Source organism: Zonotrichia albicollis, chromosome 13, assembly GCF_047830755.1.
Source record: "Zonotrichia albicollis isolate bZonAlb1 chromosome 13, bZonAlb1.hap1, whole genome shotgun sequence".
Taxonomy (NCBI): domain Eukaryota; kingdom Metazoa; phylum Chordata; class Aves; order Passeriformes; family Passerellidae; genus Zonotrichia; species Zonotrichia albicollis.
Genome location: NC_133831.1, coordinates 9594589 through 9613120, shown reverse-complemented (window position 1 = coordinate 9613120; position 18532 = coordinate 9594589). Strand labels below are relative to the sequence as shown.

The following is an 18532-nucleotide window of genomic DNA, read 5'->3' as shown; positions in this document are numbered from 1 at the left end:
ATCAAGTGTCTGCTGCAATCTGCCATGCATAAGCCGGGAAGTTGAGTTTTGTTTGCAGGGAAAGAGGCCGAGGTTTGTGTTTGGGGGCCTGTGGCAAGGAGTGGCCGGCTGGCTCATCAAAATCCACGATATGCAAGATGGTTCCCAGATGAAAGGTGGCACCAGTGCCAGGTCGTTTTGATTTGATAGAACCATGTGGCTCCTTCAATCAGCTGTCCAGAAGTGGGGCAGATGAGTTTTGTTTGCCAGGGAAAGGGCCGTGATTTCTGTTTTGTGGGGAGTGGCAGGGAGTGGCAAGCTGGCTCCTGAAACTACACGATACGCAGGATGGTTCCCAGATGAAAGGTGGCACCACTGCCAAGTTGGGCTGGTTTGATAGCAGCAAGTGACTCCTGCAATCTGCCATCCTGAAGCCGGGCAGCTGAATTTTGTTTCCAGGGAAAAGGGCCGTGGTTTGTGTTTGGGGGCCTGTGGCTCGGAGTGGCTGGCCGGCTCCTGAAAATCCACGATACGCAGGATGGTTCCCAGATGAAAGGTGGCACCTGTGCCAAGTTGGGCTGGATTGATAGTACCAAGTGGCTCCTGCAATCTGCCATGCATAAGCCGGGAAGTTGAGTTTTGTTTGCAGGGAAAGGGGCCGAGGTTTTTGTTTGGGGGCCTGTGTCTGGGAGTGGCTGGCTGGCTCATGAAAATCCACGATATGCAGTATGGTTCCCAGACCCAAGGAGGCACCAGTGCCAAGTCGTGTGGTTTGATAGTCCCAAATGTCTCCTGCAATCTGCCATGCATAATCCGTGCAGGTAATTTTGTTTGCAGGGAAAGGGGCCGAGGTTTGTGTTTGGGGGACTGTGGCTGGGTGTGGCCGGCTGGCTCCTGAAAGCTCACATTACGCAGGATGGCTCCCAGATGAAAGGTGGCACCAGTGCCACGTCGGGCTGGTTTGATTGTACCAAGTGGCTCCGGCAATCTGCCATGAATAAGCCGGGCAGTTGAGTTTTGTTTGGCAGGGAAAAGGGCCGTGGTTTGTGTTTAGGGGCCTGTGGCTGGGAAGGGCCAATTGGCTCCTGAAAATCCACGATACGCAGGATGGTTCCCAGACCGAAGGTATCCCCCGTGCCAAGTCGGGTTGTTTTCATAGTACCAACTGGCTCCTGCAATCTACCATCCAGAAGCGGCGAAGGTCAGTTTTCCTTCCAGGGGAAAGGGCCGTGGTTTTTGTTCGGGTGCCTGTGGCTGGGAGTGCCTGGCTGGCTCCTGAAAGTTCACGATACGCAGGATGGCTCCCATATGAAAGGTGGCACCAGTGCCAAGTTGGGTTGGTTTGATAGTACAAAGATCCTCCTGCAATCTGCCATCCAGAAGTGGGACAGCTGAGTTTTGATTCCAGGGAAAAGGGCCGTCGTTTTTTGTTTGGGTCCTGTGGCTGGGAGTGGCCGGCTTGCTCCTGAAAATCTACGATACGCAGGATGGTTCCCAGATCCCATGGCGGCGCCAGTGCCAAGTCGGGCAGGTTTGATAGTCCCAAATGTCTCCTGGAATCTGCCATTCATAAGCCGGGCAGTTGTATTTTGTTTGCAGGGAAAGGGCCGTGGTTTGTGTTTGGGGGCCTGTGGCTGGGAGTGGCCAGCTGACTCCTGAAAATTCACGATACGCACGATGGTTCCCAGATGAAAGGTGCCACCTGTGCCAAGTCGGACTGGTATGATAGTACCAAGTGTCTCCTGCAATCTGCCAGCCAGAAGATGGGCAGTTAAGTTTTCTTTGCAGGGAAAGGGTCCGAGGTTTGTGTTTGGGGTCCTGTGGCTGGGAGTGGCTGGCTGGCTCCTGAAAATCCATGACACGCAGGATGGTTCCCAGATGAAAGGTGGCACCAGTGCCAAGTTGGGCTGGATTGATAGTACCAAGTGGCTCCTGCAATCTGCCATGCATAAGCCGGGAAGTTGAGTTTTGTTTGCAGGGAAAGGGGCCGAGGTTTTTGTTTGGGGGCCTGTGTCTGGGAGTGGCTGGCTGGCTCATGAAAATCCACGATATGCAGTATGGTTCCCAGACCCAAGGAGGCACCAGTGCCAAGTCGTGCTGGTTTGATAGTCCCAAATGTCTCCTGCAATCTGCCATGCATAATCCGTGCAGGTAATTTTGTTTGCAGGGAAAGGGGCCGAGGTTTGTGTTTGAGGGCCTGTGGCTGGGAGTGGCCGGCTGGCTCCTGAAAATCCACGATATGCAGGATGGTCCCCACATGAAAGGTGTCACCAGTGCCAAGTTGGGCTGGTTATATAGTACCCAGTGTCTCCTGCAATCTGCCATCCAGAAGCGGGCATCTGAGTTTTGTTTTCAGAGAAAAGGGCCGTGGTTTTCGTTTCGGGTTATGTGGCTCAGAGTGTCCGGCTGGCTCCTGAATATCCACAATACGCACGTTGGTTCCGAGATAAAAGGTGGCACCAGTGCCAAGTCGGGCTGGTTATATAGTACCCAGTGGCTCCTGCAATCTGCCATCCAGAAGCGGGGCAGCTGTGTTTTGTTTCCAGGGAAAAGGGCCGTGGTTTTTTTTTTTAGGGGCTGTGGCTGAGAGGGTCCAGCTGGCTCCTAAAAATCTACGAAACAGAGGATGGTTCCCAGATGAAAGGTGGCACCACTGCCAAGTCGGGCTGGTTTGATAGTACCAAGGGACTCCTGCAGTCTGCCACGCAGAAGCCGGAAGTTGAGTTTTGTTTCCAGGGAAAAGGGCCGTGGTTTTGGTTGGGGGCATGTGGCTGGGAGTGGCTGCCTGGCTCCTGAAAATCCACCATACGCAGGATGGCTCCCAGATCAAAGGTGGCACCAGTGCCAACTTGGACTGGTATGATAGTATAAAGTGTCTCCTTCAACCAGCCGTGCTGAAGCAGGGCGGCTGAGTTTTCTTTCCAGGGAAAAGGGCCCTGGTTTTTGTTTGGGGGCCTCTGACTGGTATGGGCCAGATGGCTCCTGAAAATCCTCGATACGCAGGATAGTACCCAGATGAAAGGTTGCACCAGTGCCAAGTCATGAAGGTTTGATAGTACCAAGTGGCTCCTTCAATCAGCCATCCAGAAGCGAGTACATGAGTTTTGTTTTCAGGGAAAAGGGCTGTGGTTTGTGTTTGGGGGCATGTGGCTGGGAGTGGCCGGTTGGCTCCTGAAAATCCACGATATGCAGGATAGTCCCCACATGAAAGGTGTCACCAGTGCCAAGTTGGACTGGTTATATAGTACCCAGTGTCTCCTGCAATCTGCCATCCAGAAGTGGGGCAGCTGAGTTTTGTTTCCAGAGAAAAATGCTGTGGCTTTTGTTTTGGACATGATGCTGGGGGTGGCCTGCTGGCTCCTGAAAATCCACAACACGCAGGATAATTACCAGATGTAAGGTGGCACCAGTGCCAATTTGGGCTGGTTTGATAGTACCAAATGTCTCCTGCAATCTACCATGCATAAGCCGGGCAGGTGATTTTTGTCTCCAGGGAAAAAGGCCGTGGTTTATATTTGGGGGCCTCTGGCTGGGAGCGGCAGCCTGGCTTTTGAAAATCCACGATACGCACGAAGGTTCCCAGATGAAAGGTGGAACCAGTGCCAAGTCGGGCTGGTTATATTGTACCCAGTGGTCCTGCACCCTGCCATCCAGAAGCAAAGCAGCTTAGTTTTGTTTCCAGAGAAAAGGGTCGTGGGTTGCGTTTGGTGTGGAGTGGCTGGGAGTGGCCGGCTGGCTCCTGAAAACCCACGATATGCAGGATGGTTCCCAGATTGAAGGTGGCACCAGTGCCAAGTCATGCTGGTTTGATCGTACCAAGTGACTCCTGCAATCTGCCATCCTGAAGCGGGCAGCTGAGTTTTGTTTGCCAAAGAAAAAGGCGGTGGTTTGTGTTTCGGGGCCTGTGGCTGGGAGTGGCCGGCTGGGTCCTGAAAATCCACGAGACGCAGGATGGTTCCCAGATCCCATGGCGACGCCAGTGCCAAGTCAGGCAGGTTTTTATAGTCCCAAATGTCTCCTGCAATCTGCCATTCATAAGCCGGGCAGTTGTATTTTGTTTGCAGGGAAAGGGGCCGTGGTTTGTGATTGGGGGCCTGTGGCTGGGAGTGGCCGGCTGACTCCTGAAAATCCACGATACGCAGGATTGTTCCCAGATCAAAGGTGGCACCAGTGCCATGTTGGGGTGGTTTGATAATACCAAGTGGCTTCTGCAATCATCCGTCCAGAAGCGGGCAAGTGAGTTGTGTTTGCCAGGGAAATTGGCCATGGTTTTTGTTTGGGGGCCTGTGGCAATGATGGCTGTCAGACTTCTACAGTTTTATTTCCTCTCACAGAGATTATTCAGTGTCCTTTTGCTACATCCTCCCACTCATGTTTAAATATTTGTTGTCTTCCTCTAAGAAGCAACAGAATTTCTAAAGAACAGCAGAATTTTTACAGCTGAGATATTTCATGCAGCTCAATCCACATGGCATTAATTGTTTCTGATTTCCAAATGAAACACTCTGAATTTTTAAATACCACTCATAATGTGAGTGTTCCCAGCAAATCAGACACTACAGGCTCACTTTCTATTTATGCTCCTGTACTTATTCAAGACTTGATCTTCTGCTAGTTGGACTAATGAACAGGTCTTATGGCAAGTGCTTTGTCTTGGCATGGTCAGTTCCCTTCTGAGTGTATTTAGATTGGCAGTTCTAAATACAGGGGCAGGAGATTTCTCACTGTCAAAACCACATGATTTAAAGCAGTGGAGAAGTGGCACAATGAAAGAAACAGAAGAAGGAATCTTTATCTTTGTGAAACTTTAGACAGCCATGGTAAACATATGTTCAGGATAAGTTTTCAGCAAAGCATATAAATTAACACTGGAAATCGCTTTCTTGTGTGTCAGGCCAGCCAGGAATATTTCTACACCAGCCAAGCTCCATTTGAAATCAGATTTGCAGCATCTCAGTTCCCTATTGAAAACAAGCTGAGTTCCTGCACATAGTTTAGCCTTCTGGATGTCTAATTCAGCAGGTGACTGTCACTTTCTGTCCAGAATATTCACCTTTCTTCTCCCTGCCCCAGTCATAACACTTTCACAGAACTGGAATGTTCCTTCTGCAAGAATTTAGGTAATTGTTGAATTTTATTTTTTTTAACAAATCTGAACAATTCTATGATCTGTCCCTCCTCATTGCCAAAACTGTGCTATTCTCTGTCCATATTCTGCTTAGCATGCCATGACATCTTTCAGATCTGCAAAGCTGTGTTTGTTTTGCAGGTGACACATACAAGCAATTCTTAAATTCCTGCATGCATTGTCTCAAATCCCCTGCAGCAGAAACCACACATTCTGCAATTTTTGTTATTTTTCCCAAACCCACTAAAAGATTTAAATGCGTGTTCTCATTTGCTAACACTGTTACAGGTTATTTTTAAAGAATTCTTGCTGGTTCAACTGTCCACTAAAGAAAAGGGGAAAAAAACAAATCCACAAAAACCCCAAGCATCAAAATACAAAGATAGCCATTGAAATCACTTTCAATAGCCTTTTCTAAAATGCTACATGTAGCATATGAGTAATATGACAAGAAGTAACCTTAGAGTGGTCATATATCACAAAAGGAAAAAGGAAAACATATTTAAGTTTGATGATTTAAGGGGGTGGGGGGTGGGTGTGCATAAGGACGAGAGAGAACCACAGCAGACAGAGAGGTGAGTACTGAGCTGACAATGTTTGAGGGAAGGAATGGAGTTACCTGCAGGCAGCAAAGGAGGCAAAGTGTCAGCAGATGGCACTCGGGCTGCAGCACAGCCCCACAGCTGGCAGAGATCCCGGCAAACGCACAAAACATTCAGGAACTGGAAGATTGAGAGGTGTCTGAGGTCCTGTACCACTGAGAGGTGTCCGAGGTCCTGCGCCATTGAGGCAGCCAGGCTGTGGAGCTGCAGGTGGTGTCAGGTCCAGCCACGATGATCTGCCCATGACAAGGGGAGATGATTTCTTCCACTGTGGCTCAGACATCCTTCCCTACCTGGCATGACCCTGTAACTACCAAAAGCTCTGAGGGAAATAAGGGATTGAGCTCCAGATCAGTTTTAAGCATATTTAAGGGTGTAATCAGAGCAGGCTACAGAAGGCAGCACTGTCACCTCTGAACAAGAAAAAATCACAAGGCAGAGCAACTCTCAGTTCCTGAACTTGATTCCTTGCATTAAGGGGCTCCCCCAGTCAAACCCTCTCATTCACCAGAGCCAGTGATGCCCCACTCTAAGCAAGTGCCTGGAGCTGTAACCACTGAAAACAGAGGTGAGTACTCTCCTTAGCCGGCAGCTGTGCTGCATCCATAAATCACTGTGTGCAGGTACTGTTAATGTTTGCCTAAATTTGTTCCCTCCTCACTGCCTGAAGAATCCCTCAAGAATTGTGAGGAAACAAACCATTAAAACTAACCTGCTTATTACTTTCCAAAACATATGTGTTGTTTCTATAAGTAAGCATTATAACCACACTAACTGAGTCCTTAATCTTAAACAAAGCTGTTTTAAAAAACCCAAACTTATCTCTGTTCCCTGACAGGGAATATTACAGCTGCTCACAGCTACTAAGACTGAACATTTCCTTTTCCAGTGCAGATGCTGTTGGCACTACTGGGCGGAACCCAAAATGTCGTCAAAGCTATATCAACAAGGTCCATGAATATTCAGGCACTTAGGAATTTGGGCAGATATCCCATCAGTGGCAGGACCCAGTGCTGAATCTAAAGCTCTCCCAGCTTTTTGTGTTGGAAAAACAATTATTCAGATGGCTTTATGCTCTAATGGGAGCATTGAATACTGTGAAACAAATAAGCAACTAAAATCATTCTCTGTTGATTAAAATAAAGTGGTTTAGGTTCTTTTGTCTTATACAGCCAGTAACAGTGCTGCCCCTCACAGAACTGCACACACTATTGTTGTGCAGCTGCTGCTTATCCATCCCTTTGGATGAGAACTGTTGCTTTGCTCTTTCCCCTCGAGAGCATTAATGCATGGGGACAAAGCTGGCCAGGGGTTGTTTTCTGAAGGGCTCAGGTCACAGACAGCATTTGTTCTCTGTGCCACAGCTCAGGATGGAGCTGGGAAAGCAGGTGTGACAGCCAGAGATGCAGCAGTGTGGGCGGGAAGCAGAAGAGGAGGAGCATGTGGAAGCCGAGCTGCTGCTGCTCCAAGCTCCCAGGGCAGCCCCATCCTCTGCTCCTCTGGCACAGACCTTCTCTGCCACACCAGCACCAGCTGCCAAACCTGGATGTCACCTCTTGGATGACACAAATTCCTCAACTCCTTTTTTTTGCCAGTCCTGGAATAAACTGCACCAGAGACGCAGAGAACTCGGAAGAATCATCTGAAGAAAATTACTCCTCAAAGGAAAGACACATTGGAAAAGGCAAAAATTCATCTCTGGCCACCCTAACCAAACACAGACAGCAGTCAGGGCTGCAGTGACTGTTCCTTGCCTGGCTCCATGGAGGAGCAGGAATACAACTTTGTGCTTTCCTTTGGAGCCAACACCAGCAAGTGCAGCCTTGAGACGAACCAAACAGAGGCCCCAGTGTGCTGGGCAGGAGTGACCAGGGGTGGCCCGGAGGTGGTGATTGTCCCTGTGCTTTTTGGGTTGATTTTTCTCCTGGGAATGGTGGGAAACACGTTAGTGTTGGTTGTTCTGGGACGCCTCCGGCCCGGGGGCCGCCCATCACGCAGCGCCACCAACATCTTCATCCTCAACTTAAGCATTGCAGACTTCTCCTTCCTGCTCTTCTGCGTCCCCTTCCAGGCCACCATCTACTCCCTGCCAGAGTGGATCTTCGGTGCCTTCTTCTGCAAGTGGGTTCACTACTCGGCCACGGCAACGATGCTGGTCAGCATCTTCACGCTGGTGGCCATGTCAGTGGACAGGTACATCGCTGTGGTGCACGCCAAACGCTCGCCCTGCATCCGCAGCAAGCGCAACGCTGCCCTCGGCGTGGCCGCCATCTGGCTGCTGTCCCTCCTCATCGCCATCCCCGTGGCCCAGCACCAGGCCCTCATGAGCGGCCACCAGCAGGCACCCAACAGCTCTTTCTGCTGGGAGCACTGGGCAAACGGCTCCACAGCCAAGCAGATGTACAAGATCACCATCCTGCTGGTGGGATACCTCCTGCCCCTGCTGCTCATCACCTGCTGCTATGCCAAGGTGGGTGCCAGGGATGGGAACAATGCTTAAATGGAGGAAAATATCCCAGACTCTTGGTGGCTTGTGTGTGTACACAACTACACAGCCAACCCTTTCCATATCCTCTCCTGGTACAGAATACCTTTTTGAGGTGGGGCGAGGGAAGGAAAACAGAGAATGAAATTACAGCAGCTCACAAAAAGGATTAAAACTACCAAGATGACATCCAGCCTGTCACCCAAATCCCCTAAAAGCTCTTGCTGTTTTTCATATTTTTCATTTTGCTCTTTCTAAATAACAAATGTTTGCTACTGGCAAGAGGAAAAACCTAAGAAGGGATAAACATTTCCAGGTTATTGCTGTGCTGTAATCAGGTGTCAAAAAGCTAGATATTGTTAATTGAGAATGTTCTAGAGTGCTCCAACACTCCTTACAACCCTCCCTTTGGAGGGTGAGCCACTGCATTTGTTTGTGCTGCCTCCAGGAGTGACAGGACAGCCCCACCAGGGCACAGGACTGGCAGCTGCTCTCTGCCCATGAGCATCACCAGCCTAGGGAATAAATGAAGACAATCTGAGGCTCAATATAAAATTCAAAGTCCATCTGAAAACCCCTGTGGATTTCAGCATAGTGCCAGCTGAGCCATTAATTTATGCTGAACTACTGAAAGCCTAGCAGGTTTAATGCTCTTTCCAAACCTTGTTTCTTGAAAGAGAAATTGGAGAGCTTAGAATTCAAAGTCTGAACCATCAAATTCATCTTTGAAGTCATGTTAAAACAATTACCTCATTTTTTTGGTGCTTGTATGAGGAGTTCAAGTATTAATACACAAATTTCAATTTCCCATTCAATATATTCCTCTTTTTTTCCCCTCAAGGTTTTATACCACCTCCATACGAAAGTAAAGAACATTTCCAAGAAGTCAGAGAGATCAAAGAAGAAGGTAAATATCTTTGGTTTAATCTCTATATTGACTATAATACAATAGATATGCCAGGTTTATAAAGTAATCAGCCTGGTCTGTGCTGATCCCAGCTGATTAAGAGACTTTACAGTTTCTGCCAGTCCTTTTGCCTATGAATCCTAACCAGATTTAACTATAGGTTGTATTAATTTCTATTGGTTCATTACATTCACTAGCATACACTCAGTTTTGTTTGCAATATACTTATGAGGACCAATTCATAATTGGTCTTGCACTTACACTGTCTGCAAGGATAGAATTCAACGGGTATTTGCAATATTATCTCATAACACAATAACTGTCCAAGTTATAACACACCACAAACAATATTTATTAGACAGGTGTTACTTAGCCTTTCCTCTCAGAGTGTTTTGAACATGTTTTCTGCGTTCATCTAACTTCCACTAGGTTCTGATAAGCATTCTTTTCACCACCTTTTCTAAGGCAACACATTAGGCAGCAATGAGCTGCTGTGCATTGCCTGCTGCAGGAGCACAACCAGACCCAGATGGAACAGAGACTACCTTGAAGAACAAGGTTGCACTGATTTTTTCATGAATGCTGATGCTGCAGCAGATGAATTGTGAATTACAATGTCAAAACCAGAAGTATAATTTCTGAATCAATAGTGCAGACTACAAAGAGAAAGCAGAGTCAGAGTTTTGTGTGTTTAACAGCTACTATGAGAAAAGGCAACCAAGATGTGTTGACAATTTTGATAATGTAAAATGCAGCAAAGTGCTAAGAAGCACTGTCTTTCCACATAGAATCATTTCACAAGTTTGAAAAATTGCTTTAGGTCTCAAAATTACCAAAAAATCCCTAAATTGATTGGTTTAAATTTCCCTCCAGAATTTCCTTACTTATGTATGAATGGCACACTACCTATTTTGTTGCTAATTTTTCAGATAATACTACCAACAGTTGAAAATTACTACTGTTACTTTCCTGTAAAGAAGTTAAGAATTTCATTTATGACGATGTATCCACTTGTGTCGTTTTCAGATTTGCTCTATAGAGTTAGATGAAAAAACAGCACTACAGTTTCCTCAATCTCAAGTTTAGTTATTAGATATTGCCAACAGGATCAATTTTAAAAAATACCCTTTGATTTTAGCAGTTCAAACAAGTTAGTGGTGCAGCACTTTTTCCTCCCTGCCCTTAAGTATTTCCCTGGCCATTATAATGAAACACCCAACAGCAATTCTTGTTCCATATGGCACAGTCAGACCTAGTTAAATAAGTGATCCTTTCAGGTAGAAGAAAAATTAAATACATGCTTCTACACACACACATATCATCCTTCACAGTGTGTCTTCTTCCAGCCCTGTCTGGGTAGAAATTGTCCATCTAGCCTTCCTGCATGCCAAACATCTTCTCTAGTGTACTTACTTAAAGGGTTTTTTTGTTGCAAACACTATTCAGTATTTCTCAAGGGAGACTTCCTTGAGTTGGTTGCAGTCATACTCAATTCTTGTATATTCGTTCAAAACATACTTGAAACACAAGAGTGAGAGCCAGTTTTTTAAAGCACATCTTCTTAAGAATGCAGATGGCTGTCAGTTCTGTTACTCCAGCTTCCTTCATATGTACTTAGTTGGTCCATTTGTGAAGGTAGTTGTGTTTGGGTTTAATTCATAAACCTCATCAGGGATTAAGTGAAGAGCTTTTGTTTATTTAGCTGAAAAATGTTTGACAAATGAATCTTGATCCACATTTGGAAGGTTAATTTAGGACATACAGAACATTGAGTTTGTTCTGAAATATGTGTGACTTCAGTGGTTAAACCCTGATTGCCTTGAGCTATGAGAGAAAGTGTAGCACAACAGCCAAGTCTTCCCACATGAGGTGATAAAATTGTCTGAGTCACATCTGTTAATTCACAGTGTGCATCTTCACCAAACTGATAAGGAAAACAAGATGTCATATTCATAAAAAAGAGGATAGTCTGAAATTATGACCATGCAGTTCCTACTTCATTCCTATAATTTCAAGAAAACAGAGCATTTGAGCTACTATCCTCCTCCTACTCCCAAGAGATTGGGATGTGGGTTTGCTCTTTTTGGGTTTTCCCCTTTGGGTTTGGTTTGGTTTGTGGGTTTAGTGTTGTTTTGTTTTTGAACAGTAAAATAGCAAATTTTGCAAACAGTTTTTTGTTCAAATCTCCCAATGCTCATCTGGGCTCCATACATGAGTTAAGGTCTCAAAAGAATCAAATTGCTGACTCAGAGTCCTTGTTGAACAAGATTTTCCAGTGAAACAGTTGCCAACATTACCACTGCAAACAGTTTGCCCTGTCACTCAGCATTTCAGAAGCTATAAGAACTCTCCTCAAGACTGAACACTTAAGATAAAACATAGTTTAGAAAGAAAGCAAATAACAGAGCTCGGGGAATGGTCTTGCCATAAGCAGCATTCCACATGTTGACTGGGAACACACTGCTATTATTCTCCATTATAAGCTGCTTCTGAAAAAAATAGTTTTACCAGGGAAGATTTTTTTTAAATGTCAAGACTTATTTCAGGATCTTTACCTTTCATTGACCTTGCTGGAGTCTTGGTGTAATACCAGTCCCTTCCCACCCCCAGATCCTATAACACTGATAACAGGCAGAAGAGACATCATTCTTACTCACATTGTTTGAGCCATAGCACACAGTAAGAAGCATTACTGGGACAAATCCAAGGTAAAGCCACCAGAAAGGTCATAGAGGAGCTGCTATTTTGTCTGCTATTAGTACACCCTGGAAATCTGGAAACAGCATGTGAACCTCAATAAGACAAACATTTACAGAACAAGTGGGACACTGCTGGATCCAGACCTAAGGTGATTTCTAAAGAGATGATGATGGCATGGCAAATGAACAGTCCCAGTGTTGTGCAAGTACAAGCATGATTTTCCTAGCTGCACTGCTGTAGCAAAGAAAGCAAAATAATCCTGGATTTAACTGACTCTAAGTATGTGAAGCATATTACTGGAGCCCAGGTACTTGATACTGTAGCTCAACCTCCCCCTTTAAAGGTCACACTGTACCAGTAATTTGTAATCTATGCCTTTAAAATGAAAAAAAAAATTACAAACCTTTTTCGTTTAATAAATCAAACCCATGGAAACAGGAAACAAAGTGTAATGAACTACAGTATTAGGAATTCATTTTTCCAAGGAGTCTCTTGCTTCATCCTCTACCCCTTTACGCATTTTTGTGACACAGAATAGTTCCCAGAACCTGTTCCCTGTAACTGTGCTCCCTCCAGCTGTGCTCCCTGCCCTCCCTGGTGTGTGCTGCTGCCCCCTCCAGCTGTGCTCTCTCCCTTCTCTGGTGTTTGCTGCCTGCTCTATCCAGCTGTGTTCTGTCCAGCTGTGCTCCCTCCAGCTGTGCTCCCTTCCCTGGTGTTTGCTGCTGCTCCCAGCAGGGCAGCACCTGCTGCCCAGGGCCCCCAGAGCTACATGAACAGACAAGTGTGTGATAACTCTGTGTGTTGTCACAGTATGGAAACAAAACCCAGCTAAAAGCTCAATCAGTGCCAGGGCTTTGGCTATCCACAGTTAAGGGGAACTCTGACACATGCGCCTACAGAGTGGCACTGCCACCCCATTTCCTCTCAAGGGGGACTTGTCAATAAGTACCCACTGCTATATGAAGCATCTTCTCTAAACAAAAGTCTCCAGGCTTCCTTTCACCAGGATCTGAGACCCAGCTCTTTTCTCCCAGACCACAGTGCCACAAGATACAGCTGGGCTTTCAGTGTGGGTTTTATTTCCTGTACAATGTTTGTAAAGTCACTTTTCCCTTCTCTTTCATTACTGGTGATCTTTCTACTGTCTGTCACTGTCCCATTTGCCACAACATCATACTCAAGGTCTGTTATTTGAAGGTATGTAGAGGCTAGAAGGACAGTCTAAGAGAGCTCTGGTTTTCAGAACAGACGGCTCATGGGCAGTTTTTAGACCCACTATTGTAAATTCAGTTACAACCAGATTTTGTTTGAATGGGTCCAGTTTATGAATAATTGAGGGAGCTCTGACAGCTGTCACCCTCTCCAAGTCAGTGTTCCAACACCTGCTGAAAGGAACAAGTATGTCTTTAGCAGAATCCTACAAATGCCATAGAGGCACATATAGAAAAAAATGAAAAAGAAAAAAAGAAAAAAAAAACCTAAAAGGTTTTGTGCTTGGGTTGTGATCTTTAAGCTTTTAATTTACAGGATGGTTATGTTCAAACTACAGCAACCTTTCAATTTATGAAGACATGAAACTTTGCAAAAATTTCCCTAGCACAAAGTTTGCTGCATGCTGGCTTCACATTCCATTATCAGAAGAATTTGACCTTTAATTCAGATTCCCACTTTGAAATCTTTATATAACTTTGCCATCTACACATCAAATGTTGGACATGCTCAATTTAAAGTGCTTTTCCATTTGTACCATCTCTGCATTAGAGCAAGGAAGATGTTTAGAATTTTTTGCATGCCTAGGCTGAAATTCTGCATGATGAACTAAGACTGTGCCTGCAGAAGAGAGACATGACTGGCTGCTTCCCCATTTAATGCCATTCTAGCTGTACAAGTTTGCCAGCCTTGAAAATCAGATGGTGAGATGCTGCAGGATTTTCCTTTGAAGTTTTGGATAATTGTTTTTTGGGGCCGGCCAGCAAGACCACATGCTAAGAAATTTTGTGCACCCTCTATAACAATGAAGTGTATTTCAGTTCTGTCACCTCTTTTCTCAGCTACTCAGAGTACAGCAAGTCTGTAATTTGGCTCCAAAGAAAGTTAACAATCCCTGTCTGACAGTGTTGCAAAATGTTTCATAAGAGCCCAGCCCCAGGAACTCTGATCTTACATCTGCCTTAAATAAGATGATTTAATGATGGAAATCAATGCAGACTAAGGTCTAGCAGGGCCCTGTGGTGTTTTACTGGCCTCTGGAGCACACCAGGGCTCCTCAGTGTTTACTCAGTTCTGTATTGTGCATCTTTAAAGAACAAATAACAAGTTTTGCAAACTGAACAGTCTGAAATTCTTTTCCAAGTTTAAGAATGTGTCTGGGGATGTGAATTTCACAGCAATTTTGCAAGCTCTCTTGATAGGATAGTAGGAGTTGTGGGACCTTGAGGCCAAAAGCTTCAATTAACAGACCAAATGAGCCACTTCAAGATAACAAATTAGTACTTTGCTTTTCTATTGGTTAGCTACAACAGAAAGGTGAGTTGTCCCTGCCTGGTGGGTCAGCAAATCAGCTATTCATTGCTTCCAGAGCTAAGTAAACACAAAGACACACAGAGTTTACTTGTGACACTCCCTGGAGTGCTGCACTTTGAAGGTCATACAAGAGCTTGAGGTAAAAGATACAGAATCCTTCAAGGTTGATGGGTATTCCTGAACATCTTGGCCAAGAGAGGCAGATAAAAGTTGTGTACTAAACAAATGTTGTGTACTAAACAAATGCTCTGTATGCTACACTAATTATTTGGCTATTGTCCATGCAAATTGAAAGTTTTCATGCAGACAATGAATATGGCATTCAAGGCCTTGGTATTTGAACAACAGAAAATACAGCAAAGGAACATTGAAGATCCTGGGATCCATGTAGCAGAAGAATATAACTCAGAAGTGTCATCCTGCACATCGTTTGGTTAACAGGAGCCCAGGGCAGCAGGAATTAAGAGCATCATTACCAATTAGGAGGTAATAGAAATATCACAATGCTCATACACATTTATGCATAGAAAGTGAATAAATTTCAAGGGCACCAACAGAGGATATTAGTGGCATAATCCCAGAATGAGAGATGTGCAGATGAGCAGCAGGAACAGTGCAAGCAAGCTGCTGGGAAATGAAGAGTCCCTCTTAGCACATAAAGCAAGTAATCAAAATGAGCTGATAACATCTGAAAATATATTTACTTCAGTCCCTCTTCTTCTTCATGGCGTTCAGCTGCCATCTCTGGCTCCAAGAAAGAAGACAGAACAATAAAAAAGAATACTGACAGTGTGGTTTTCAGATCACTGACGAGTAGAATTAGACTCAAGTGTAATTAAAAAAAAAAGGCCAAAAGGCAGCGAGAAGTGCTTCAGTAGTAATTAAGAGATGTGTATGCTCTGAAGTAGAGATAGCTGCTATCCAACATCTAAGTTACTCAAGAATAGGTATGCCATATTCTAAACATTTTGCATTTATCACTAAGCTATAGGCATGTTTCTGGAGATCAGAGTGTGCTTGGGACCTTTCTGTTAGAATTCTATGTGCAAAAAGGAAAAGAATGTTTGCAAATCCACCAGGGCAAGTCAGATTTGCCAGCAAAGCAAACAAGAACGTGGCACCAGGAGTGAAGGAAGTGGCAGATTTCACTTTGCACACTGGCTCAGGGACGGACTCTGAGCAAAGGGATGTTCTCCATTGGGTATCCCTGAATGTAAAGCCACAGAAATTCTCTTCCTCTGAGGTTGGTAAGCTCCTCCAGCAGTACAGTGGTACATTGCACTAAGCCACATGTCCTTCCTGGGCACTGACACTGGGTCCCTGCAGAACCTAAAAACAAAAGCTTAAGGCACCGTGGGTCACTACATATTTTCCAAGTCTTCACTACAGTAAATTACAAGTTACAGTGAAGTCTGTCACTCTGTAGTTCGCCATAATGAAGTATGGGGCAGTAAAAATGTGCACCAATTGTCACTCAAACTTTAAGGAGAAGAATCTACAAGTTAGAGATAGCATATCAGAATAAAAGATTTGTCAGTAAATGGCATAATCAGACATCCTCCTACAAAGCAGTAATAAAGGAAGAGTCATTTGTAATTTGCTGATAAGACAGTGTGGAAGAACTGGCATAGGCTTTTTTATGCTTCTTCATTTAAATTATGGAAGAAGAAAATAAGGAAAAATAATCTCACCATATTCAGGAAACAGCAGTTGTCTCACTAATGAAGCCCAGTTTGTCCCCAAGCCAGTACTGTTTATTGAAAACCTAATTGAATGTTCTTTCCCATTTCTATGTGGCTGAGGTACACAGTAGAAATGGATGGTCTGATCAGCTGATCAGAAAAATGATGTGCAGCTGGGCTGTCTCCAACTGGAACTAAATTAGGAAAGTGACAAGCCCTCTACCCCTCTAGACTCTTCTGTCCACTTTATATTTTAATTTCAGGAATGTTTATTAATCTAACATTCAGGTGGTTCTTCCTAAAATATGTAAATCCATGGAATACTTGAAGCATTTGACTCATTAAAGGCAATCTTAATTTTGCCCTTGACAAGATGCCTGACAAGTTGAAGCAAGAAACTTCATTAAAAGCTTATCAAGGACAACAGCTCTAAACACAATTAAATGTTAAAGACTTCATCATCCTCCTGAATGAGGTATCTCACCCAAAATGTTTTTAAACACATTTTCCAATGCTTTTTGAAGGATGAGGGAAGGCTAAAAGCAAGAAATAGCTTGTCCAGGGCCAGGGGGAAAAGTAATAAAAGGGCAAAACAGACAAAGAAATGCTGGAAAGCATAAATGAGAGGCAGATGACCTACAAAGATAACAAATGAATAAGCAAGTAAATTCAACACAATCTGCACATGACAGAAATGGGCGGGGGAAAGGGAGGAATAACAGAAGCTCATTGAATTATCTGACAAGCAAAAATATCTCCTTGTCTTTGTCACCATGCTATTGATTCACTGTACAGGTTCAATGCACTTACTTTGCCTGTACAACAAATACACTGTAAGGAATATCCTGGAGATGCTTGAAAGATTTCTAGGAGAAGTAAGAGAGACAGAGGTGGCCAGTAATGGCCATTGTACAGCTCTATTATGGACCCACCAAAATTTCAGAGTCAAGCCAGAAGGTTTGCATTAAGTGGGGACAGCTTGATCAACAGTAATGCAGTAACCGTGCAAACTGTCATAGCTCATGGAAGAAGTTCAAACAATACACAAATTATTTGGATCAGTCCTCCACAGCTGGTCACAGTCTACAGCAACAGTACTTTAAGCTACAGCAAAGTTACCACACTAAAATCCAAACAGTGTTTTGTTTCAGTTTCCTCTGTTTTAACTACATATTCCTTAACTTGAAAAAACAGAGAAAAGTTCCATTTCCAAGACCTGTTTCTTGAGTCATGAATCACGTATGAGTGCTCTAGTATTGTCTGTGTTTTCCGTCTGCAAAATCCCAAAAAGCTGGACCCCAGAAACAGCTCTGTGCTATTACATAGCAACTGCTAACCCATTGTGTAATACTCAGCCCTATGTTAAATGCACGGTTTGTTATTTCACAATAAAAGGGGGGAAAAGCTAGGTATATAAGCCTTATTCAAAAGCATATTTCAGTGCTTGGAGCCCCCTAATTTAGGCAGATGGATGCTATGAAAGGTTGCCTGGGTAACAAGCCTAAGCTACTTAACATTGCTAGAGGGTAAAGAAGTAGCACCATTATTGCTGGTGAAAGCTAATGATGGGACCTGCTTATTAATAATTTCTTTGGTACCCATTGTACCACAGCAGGTGAGCCAGACCCCACAAGACCACTAGGTCTGTGTCCTCCAGTGTCATCAACTTCTAATCATTCCAGTCTATTTTTAAGGACATCATCTGCCTCCCAGCATGGTTGGTTTAAGGACACTTGGCAGGGCAGTTTGTTCACTCTTAGGGGAACATTGTTAGCTCAGCTGTCTGACAGCATTCTGGTAGGTGAAACAAGGAAGCACCTGGAGTACGTCAGGTACACAATGAACCTACAGGTTATTGCTTTTCAAAGTTAATAGAACCTTGCTTGAGAGACCCATTTGACAGAAATCCCTTTTTTTTACTTGCACTGTAGTCTTGATCTAAAGTAATAACATCTTCCTTAGAGAGGTTAATAGGTTTAACTAAATGTCACCCTGATAACCACTGACTAAACAAATTTCTGTTCACTAGAAAATCATCCCTTTTCTAGGAAAGGAACTTTACACTATTCACTTGAAATCGTGCAAGGGAATTATTGACAGAAACATTGACCTAAATTAGTAAGGCTGTAAATCTTGAACTGAAATGAAACCTGATTTTAATTTTAATCTTTCTCCATTGCTTTTCTGCTACTTGTACAACAATTTTCCTTAGGGGAAGGATATAATCTGCATGTTTGCAAGTTGTTACATTTATTAAAATGACAATATAGAAATGAGAAACACTAAATACCAAAGGTAAAAAGCAGATTCTGCAGAGAACAAAGTGGGGGAGGAGGAGGGAAGTCACCAGCTGTGCATATGCTACAGAACCCCAAAACTGAGGGTTTAAATACAAAACAATTGCTCACCTTGCATTACCATTTTTATTTTTGAAATTTCTTTAAGTCAGGTAGAATTAGCCCTACAAAAACATCAGGAAAGGATCTTAGGGACCCCAAGTCAGTAATCTCTGAGACTTGCCAGGCA

General features: G+C 44.2%; 1 protein-coding gene across 1 annotated transcript in view; it reads left to right on the top strand.

The window, feature by feature from the left end:
* The first annotated feature begins 6986 nt into the window (after positions 1 to 6986).
* LOC102063604 (galanin receptor type 1) overlaps positions 6987 to 18532 on the top strand; it is a 14932-nt gene continuing 3386 nt past the window's right edge. The window contains exons 1-2 of the mRNA XM_005490800.4: positions 6987 to 8179; positions 9036 to 9101. Coding sequence (XP_005490857.2) covers positions 7472 to 8179; positions 9036 to 9101 — 774 coding nt within the window. The 5' untranslated portion in view covers positions 6987 to 7471. The remainder of the gene's footprint in view (positions 8180 to 9035; positions 9102 to 18532) is intronic.